Source organism: Aegilops tauschii, chromosome 6 (assembly GCF_002575655.3).
Source record: "Aegilops tauschii subsp. strangulata cultivar AL8/78 chromosome 6, Aet v6.0, whole genome shotgun sequence".
In the NCBI taxonomy this organism is placed as follows: Eukaryota; Viridiplantae; Streptophyta; class Magnoliopsida; order Poales; family Poaceae; genus Aegilops; species Aegilops tauschii.
The window spans coordinates 454,714,978-454,723,387 of NC_053040.3; the positions used below are offsets into that span (position 1 = coordinate 454,714,978).

Sequence of the window (8,410 nt, forward strand, 5' to 3'; positions counted from 1 at the left end):
ATGGATGACATATACATATACAACATGTACACCTTGTCTCTTTTGTTAGCCACATTTCAGATTAAGCAACGCCGAGGACGGCTTTGTTTTCAAGAAGGGGAGGATGATGAGGACATGACTACCTTGGATACGACCAAAAATATTGCATACATGCATATTTGTCAGGTGATTTCTAGTGCAAACTATTCAATAATCTATTTATGTTATTCAGAACAAAAATACTTCACACACTTTTGTGTTTTGTCTAATTGCAGGTGTATGGGACATTTGTACAATCCACATATGAAGATAAGGCAAAAGGAGAAGTTTAGGTTCTGTTCAAAAAGTCCTCTCACGTCACTTTTGGGCCAAGAGAAGATAGAGTCCAAGTCTCTCACGTTCTGGATTCAGATTCGGACTGCACAGACATACCTGACTCAAAACGCCAACAACTTTTTCATACGGACTCCGAATTGGGTGATTCTTTTTTTGTTGGAAACTAGATTTCGTGCTCTTTCCAACCCAATTGGATTCACCTTTAAATTCGTCCGGAGCATTGAGTTATGGTCGAAACAATCTGACGTTGCACCAGAATCCGAGTCAAACTACAAGTCCAAAGGTGTTGCATCACCTCCACTTGGGTCCATGAGCCTTGTACAACTTAGGGTTGGTTTTAGGCTGCCTTGGGACGTCCTCCCACCTCCTTGGCCGCCACCCCTTGCTCCTATATAAGTAGATCCATCTAGTAGCTTTTTCCTTGGGATTTGTTTAGTTAAAAGTTAGCCATTGCAACTTCGTGTACTTCGTTTGTGTCCAACGACCAGACCAAGACCACTTACGGATCCCCACCATTATCAATACTTCATATATATTCGCAATATTCAGATTGCATTATCATATTCTTGCTCGTTCTTCGATTGCTTGCAGGAATAGACCTTCGTGGTCAGGCTGATCGTGCTTCCGGCATCATCAGTAACCTCAGGAGATTGGTTTAGCGATTGCTAAGGCGCAACGTCGTGCACGTTTGTAGTCGGATCGTCAAAGTCGACTCCACCAAATCGATAGTTATCATCTCATCGAAAGATTGGGACACCCTCGCCTCTATCAATCTCCCTCTCTCTCTCCTGACGCGCGGGACCCACCTATCGGTCTCACCACTCGCGCCCGAAGCGGTATGAGTGGAGGCGTCTTTCCAGTTTACGCCTTCGACGTCACCCCCCTGGTTTTCTGTTTAATTCAAATATTATTCAGAAATTTGACTAAACTTTGACCACCCACCATTTCTAAACCATAATTCCAAATGAATTGATTCTTTTTGCATTGTCTTTGTTTCAGAAAGCTCTAGCAGCACGCCAAAGGGTGGATTTTTCCTTGCTGTCTAGAATTTCTGGTGCTATTCAGAGAGGTTTTTGATAATTATTTTTGTGGTTTTAAATTCTTTTCAGAAGGAGAAGCTTGTCTTGAAGCCAACCAAGAGGGGTGTGATCCTCCTCTACACTAAGGCAAGCCACACCAGCATTTGGATGGTGTTATTTCAATATCTATGATTTTCTACTTGAATATGAGTTCTTATTTGCATTTAAAATTTGATAAAATAAATTTGGTTAATTGCTAGTTACTTTATCATGCTTGATATGCTTGTTTTAGTTACTGGTTGAATGCATGAACTTGTTTGGCTAAGTAGAGTAAAATTTTGCACTAGACATATGGCTATGGAAATTAATGAAAGTTATTTTATTAAGTGATATTTTCAATTAAATGATGAACTAATAAAAATATTGCTTGATAAATAAAATGAGTTATAACCAGAGAAGTTTTGGTTCTAAGTATTGCAAGATGTTTATACTATTAAGTTTGATCCATGACTATGAGTTGTTTGCATTGCATGACGAGTAGTTGCATGATTATGGCATTATATCATGTTATTGATAAAAAGTTTTTATCAAAGCTAAACTTGATTAAGTTCAACTTGAATATGATGTTGATCACATCATGGTGCCACTGAATCAGGTTTTTAATTCAGTGCGACCACATTTACCTTGTGGGAATGTCTTGATTCGGTCCTTTGTTGTGGCTCTCACCGGTGCCTCCCGCGAGGGAAGGTTATAGGCGTGCATACCCTGGCCCGGTAGGCAGACATAACCTTGTGTGCTCGTTTTTGTTTTTATGGTACCTTGTCCCCGTTTGGGACCGTTTTGCCATGACGGTGGTCGTTTGTGTCTTTGGTAGACACGGGGCCACCCAGGACCTAGCCCTGAGAGGGAGTTGGTCGAAGTGGCCGGGGAGAGTGCATGACAAAGGGAGGGTTTCGTCGGAATGGTTTGGTCCACCCGAATGGGAATGCGAGGCCAGGTGTTCAGTAGTGTGGGTAAAGTGTGCTACCTCTGCAGAGTGTATTTAATCTATCAATAGCCGCGTCCTCGGTTATGGGCATAACTCGTGAGTAAGTCACACCATGGATCAACTTTTACAATAAATCTTGCAAACTAAGTGATTGTTGTGATGCATTGGTTCGTGATGAATCATGAACTCTTGAGGTGTAAATGAGTGATTAGTTTCAGGTGTGACCCCGGTGTGGTCACCGTTTGGTTACGAGGTAACCGTCTGGTAAGCGAGTCCGTGTGAATCGGTGCACGTTTTGTTTGCATTGCATCTGTAGTATTTCTTGCATTGAATTAATCTGATTAATTATCATGATATTGTCTGTCATCGTGCTTATGTTTGTTGTGAGCTTGCAAGTACATTCAATGTACTGACCTGGCGTGTTATGCCAGCTTTCAGGCAAGTCGGTTCGCATCGGAGCGCATCTCGTGTCTAGGCCGTGTCCACGTCGGTGTCCCTGTGCTATGGAGTTCCACTTCGTCGTTCTTCCGCTGCCGCGTAGTTCATGCAATCGAGGCCCCGTCATGTTCATTAAATAATGTACATACTGTCCAGCAGCACCGTGTGTGCCGCTTGGCCTCGTGTATCGATGTAATATCAGACCTATGTAATCCACTAGCATCAATAAAGTGGTTGTTTCTGTACCATGTTGTTGTGTATTGCCAGAAGACTCGACCTCTGGGTTGGCAATGCAGGGTAAACCGGTTGCTCTGAGCCGGGGTGCCACATGGGCGGACGGCCGTCGATCTGCGGCGGCGGCCCTCGTGACGTGGTGGCCCTCCGTCTCGCGAGGAACACGCGCAGCGTGGGGGCAGCTCGGCCACGAAGATGTGGATCTCGACGAGGCGCCGTCGGGTTCCTGGCGGCAGGCGGGCGACACGGTCGTCGGCGTGCACGTAGGCGGGGGGGCGCGGCGTTGCCGTGCCATGGCGCGAGCGGCGCGGATCTGGCACGGCCGCCGGCGCGCGAGGTGGAGGGGGAGTGGAGCTGCGCGGACGGCGCAGATTTGGCGCAGCTGCCGACACGCGTGTGGAGCGAAGGAGTGGTGCTGCTATTCGGCGTCGCTTTCTCTCTTGGGGGCATCGTTCTGCAGGTGGATCCGGTCAGAGCGGCTCGTGGCCATCGGGGTCGTAGCTGCGCTCCGTGGAGTGCAGTGTTGTTCTCCAACCACTTAGGGTTGCTGTTTTTATTTTTCCTCGATCTTCGGATCTTCACCATGTTATGTTTTCGTTGCTTCCTACTAAATCTGAATCAAGCCAGTAATTTGCTGGATCATTCAAAAAAAATATTTTTTATGTTTGTGAACAAGTATTAAATGCTTGAGTTAAAATTCTGAAACATTTCTAAAAGATTTTGGACGCCGATAACGCCCACACGTGCGGCATACTAGACATCCGTCGGCATGAGCAGGAGGCAGCCCACATGGATTGTGTGGGCGAACATTATAATTGCTCGCACATGTGGGCGCAGCTACTTCGTGCCACATGCCCAACAAGTACTACTCATCTTCACCCCGCGCGTGTGGCACGAAGCAAAAATGCCCACACGTCCTGACGCAGCTACGTTAGGTACCCGTGGGATGACGATTTAGTTGCCATCCGGGATGGCAAATGTAGTTGTAAAAGCATGACAACTCTATCTGTTTTGGTTAACTATAGTTGTCATGTCTAATTTATGGTAGTTGCCGCGTGTAATCAAACCATGGTTGCCGTATGTGATTAACTACTTGCCACATATGGTCAAACAGTAGTTGCCATGTGTGTTTACCTAGTTGCCACGTGTGGTCCAACCATAGTTGCCATGTATGGTTAATCACAGTTGTCATGTGTGTTTATCTGGTTGCCACGTACGCGCAACTGCAGTTGCCGTCTAGCAACGAATCATAGTTGCCATGTGTGTTTATCTAGTCACCACGTACGTGTAACTGCAGTTGCCATCCCACAACGTACGAATGTCGTGTGGGCGAAAAGCAGTTCACCCACACAGCGCAGCTGACAAACCGAGTGCTGCGGACGTGTGGGCGGACTCTCCAACACCCACACACCAGCCCGTCCTACGTGGCATAAAAATCTGGCAAAACATGCCAAGATTCGTGCAAACACAAACGGACGTTGATCCATGCGTGTGGGCGTGATGCAAACGCCCACACGTGTGGGCGTTAGTATTTTCGAAGATTTTTAAACATTCTCAGAATTTTCATCAACATTTTTTTTATTTGCCATTTCACAAACTTTTCCTATATTATATATATGCAATGTCTATCTAGCGGTTTGCGCTGCTCCGGTGTTTGGTATTGAACATGTCTAGCACTAAACGCGTGCAGTGACATCCCTAAATTAACGACATACCTGATATCGACGCCAATATTAACCAAGTAAGTAAAATTCATTCGTTTTGTTAAAGTATCGATTTATGCAATTTGAAATTGTGCAGCATCGGTTGGGATACCCAAAAAAACAGAAAACCAAAGGAAGGAGGGGAACGTGGGAGGAAAAAACCAGGTGAGAGGTGGAGGCCATAAAACGAGCTTCCCTTTAATAATACTTTCTCCGTTCCTAAATATAAGTCTTTTTAGACATTTTAAATGGACTACAACATACGAATGTATGTAGACATATTTTAGAGTATAGATTCACTTATTTTGCTCCGTATATTGTCACTTGTTGAAATCTTTAAAAAGACTTATATTTTAAAACGGAGGGAGTAGAAGAATGGTAGAGAATAATACTACTAGTAAAGATAGAGATACCAAAAAACAAGCTGCCCTGTTTCAGAAAAACCTGGCTGAACAACCTAAAGAAAATGAATAGATAATAAGAACAGAAAATCGGTGAGCAGCCGCGCTCAAACTGGGCCGACAGCCCACGAGCTCTCTCGCTAAGACCGACGATTCTTGGGCTCGTATGCAAACAAGCCCCTTTTGCCGGGAGCAACTAGTTAACGAGCGCTCCTTCGGGAGCCTCGCAACGATCAGCGCCACTTGGCGCGCTCTCAGCCATTCGCCACGTGTCGGGCTCTGGACGCTCCCTTCGGATTTTGTTTTTTTTATTTTTTCGTACGCGTTTTCGGCTTTTTAAACGGTTTTTTCTGGATTTTTTCGACGTTTTGGTTTTCCCCCGGTCTTTCTTAGCTTTTCGATAAAAAAATTCGAAAAAAAAAATTTTTGCGCGGAAAAACGCGTTTTCTTTTTTTTCCCTTTTGCGAAAGTCACGGTTTTTCTTCCGCGAGAGGCACGGTTATGCTTTATCGAGAGTCACGGCCGTGCCTTTCGGAAACGAAAAAAAAATGCGTTTTCTGTTCTTTTTTCTTTCGCGAGAGTCACGGTTTTGTTTCCGCGAGAGGCACGGTTGTGCTTTCGCGAGAGTCACTGCCGTGCCTCTCGGAAAGGGAAAAACAAAACGCGTTTTCTGTTTTTTTTTTCGTGAGAGTCGCGGTTTTGCTTCCGCGAGAGGCACGGTTGTGCTTACGCGAAAGTCACAGCCGTGCCTCTCGAAAAGGGAAAAAATACGCGTTTTCTGTTTTTTTTCTTTCGCGAGAGTCACGGTTTTGCTTTCGCGAGAGGCACGGTTGTGCTTTCGCGAGAGCCACGGCCGTGCCTCTCGGAAACGGAAAAAAAACGCGTTTTCTGTTTTTTTTCTTCCACGAGAGTCACGGTTTTGCTTCCACAAGAGGCACGGTTGTGATTTCGCGAGAGGCACAGGCATGCCTCTTTCGGAAAGGGAAAAAACCGTGCTCCCGGTTCGGTTTTTTCGCCCGGTTTTCTTCGTGAAAAAAATTTCGTCAAAACCTATCAACATGGGATCTAGTTTTGAAGATCTCGACGCGAGGAATCCAACGGTGAAAACGGTTCGAGATTTGGACGCACGGTTTAAGAGATAAAACGTTTTGAATAAGCGTATCTACGAAAAAAAGGAAAACTTTCAGGTTGCGACAAGTGGCGCGCTGCATGTGCATCACTTGTCGCGACCTGGGAAAGTGAAGTGTTCTTTGCAACGAGTACTCATTAATTAGTGATTTCGCCTTCTGCCTAAAAAAGGAACAACTCATATCCAAACAAGGCCTAAGCCCGGTCGAAGTGCCGCCCAGGTCATCCAAATTGAGCCCCCCCCCCCCCCCCCCCCCCCACAGAGCGAATCCAGTCCCAACCCCCTCCGCCGAGCCGAACACAGAATCGGCGGCGCGCTCTCGGATGGCAGAGCGAGGGCCGGGAGGAGGCCCAGGCGGCGGCGACCGGGGGAGACCCTCGACCATCAACAGCCACGCCCCTCCTCCTCCTCTCTCAAGATCCCCTCTCCGAGCCATACGAATCCTTGCTCCACCATCGCCCGAATCCCCCATCCGAGCCATCTGAATGCTTGCCGCACCGTCGCCCATACGACGAACTGCGGCTCCAAGCGCGCGCGTACCGCGTCTAACCGCAACCCGCTGCCCCATGATCCCGACGATGATGCTCATAACTGGTGCGCGTGTGCCCTCTCGCTTTCTGTGGAAAGTACGATCTTGCTTTCTGTGGAAAGTACGATCTTGATCTGATCTGTTGTTTTGCCGGCTTGCAGCAGGGACTGGGCGAGTCTCGGGGAAGGTCCGGCGGGGCTCATCGCCGAGCGCGTCCTCGCCAACGACGTGGCCGACTACGTCCGATTCCGCGCCGTGTGCGGCCCGTGGCGGCGGTGCTGCACCGACCCGCGCGGGCACAGCGCTCTGGACCGCCGGTTCCACCCCAGGCGGTGGGCCATGCTCCGGGAGAAGCTCGCCTCCCCCCACGCCCGCCGCTTCCTCAACGTCTCCACCGGCGAGTGCATAGAAACGGAAATCTTGGAGCTCCGCGAGCATGACGAGCTCGGGGTCACCCCCGAGGGCCTCATCATCTTGCTCCACGGGCGCACCCACGTCCGCCTGCTCAACCCGCTGACGCGCCAGCAGCTCACGGATCTCCCGCCGTTAACCACGCTGCTGCCTCCAGAGCGCCACTCCGACCTCCTTCCGGACCGTGATTTTCCTCTCAGAGCGTGGGGCTCCGGCATTGCCGCAGATGATTCCTCGGTCGTGCTTTGTTTCGACTCGCTATGCATTGTAGGCATCGCCAAGCCCGGCGACGAGCGCTGGACAATGGTCCGGTACAAGATTTCGGTGCACACAGCACCCTTGATGTTTGCAGGCCGCTTCTATTGCACCACAGAAAATGGCGTCTTGCTGCTAGAGACCAGTGAAGATGAGCCACCGCGCATGGAGGTGGCTGCCAGATTGCGAAAGCCAATCTCCGCGATGTTAAATGATAGCGCACACCTGGTGAATAACGACGGGGAACTGATGCTGGTGCACCGCACGATTCGGTACCTTAGGAATAGGTCAAGGAGGAGGACGTATCACGTTTATAAGGTGGATTTGGACACCGGGACTCTATTCCCGGTCAAGAGCCTGGGCGGCCGAGCATTGTTCATGGGCATGCATTGCTCTTTTTCGGTTTCCACCAAGATTTTCCCCTCTATAAGCGGTGATACCATCTACTTGAGCTTTGATCTCAAGGAGAGAGTCCATGATGAAGAAATAGAGGCCTACCATCTGCCAAATGGAAGCACGAAATCTGCACATTACAACCTAGACAGCTCCGTGCCGTGGCCTCATAAAGTAGTGCCGGGGCCTCATACTCTCATTGATTGTTTCTCCTTGTGCAATACCGTTGAACCATGTCCAAAACATGTAGCATTGGTCAACCTCAGAGCAGCTTGAACGCTGGTCCAGCACCACTTACGAAGGAGCAGGTGAGGTGCTCCTGCAGAAATGAAACCATCCAAGGGTTAGAACAAACCCAAGGACAGCCAATTCCCATTGCAAGCACTCATTAGTAAAAGAGCCAATGGATTTGTAGCTGAAGTAGGGACGCAAAAACTGTTGAGATTAATTCTGTAAAAGGAAAATCTCCCCTTGCCCAACGGCCAAGCAGTTGCATCGCGCGGACGCCTATGTCCCGGCAACCGACGCATCTCTCTGGAACCGACGCCTCCTCCGCTCGTCGTCTCTCCAGGAGATATATAAGCGTCCTGTAACC

At 48.5% G+C, this 8,410-nt stretch overlaps 1 protein-coding gene across 1 annotated transcript; it reads left to right on the forward strand.

Moving 5' to 3' along the window:
- The first annotated feature begins 3,050 nt into the window (after positions 1 to 3,050).
- Positions 3,051 to 8,091, forward strand: LOC120967165 (uncharacterized). The gene is made up of 4 exons (XM_073502158.1): positions 3,051 to 3,257; positions 3,712 to 3,821; positions 6,531 to 6,821; positions 6,918 to 8,091. The coding sequence occupies exons 1-4, from the start codon at positions 3,051 to 3,053 to the stop codon at positions 8,089 to 8,091; spliced, it is 1,782 nt and encodes a 593-aa protein (XP_073358259.1).
- Positions 8,092 to 8,410: the final 319 nt, after the last annotated feature.

What these genes read in the sequence shown, in the direction of transcription:
- LOC120967165 (XM_073502158.1), top strand. Translation starts at nt 3,051, where the DNA reads ATGCAGGGTAAACCGGTTGCTCTGAGCCGGGGTGCCACATGGGCGGAC. An exon ending in CATTATAATTGCTCGCACAT is followed by an intron (nt 3,822 to 6,530) that starts GTGGGCGCAGCT and finishes AGCCGAACACAG; the next exon opens with AATCGGCGGCGCGCTCTCGG. An exon ending in GACGATGATGCTCATAACTG is followed by an intron (nt 6,822 to 6,917) that starts GTGCGCGTGTGC and finishes GCCGGCTTGCAG; the next exon opens with CAGGGACTGGGCGAGTCTCG.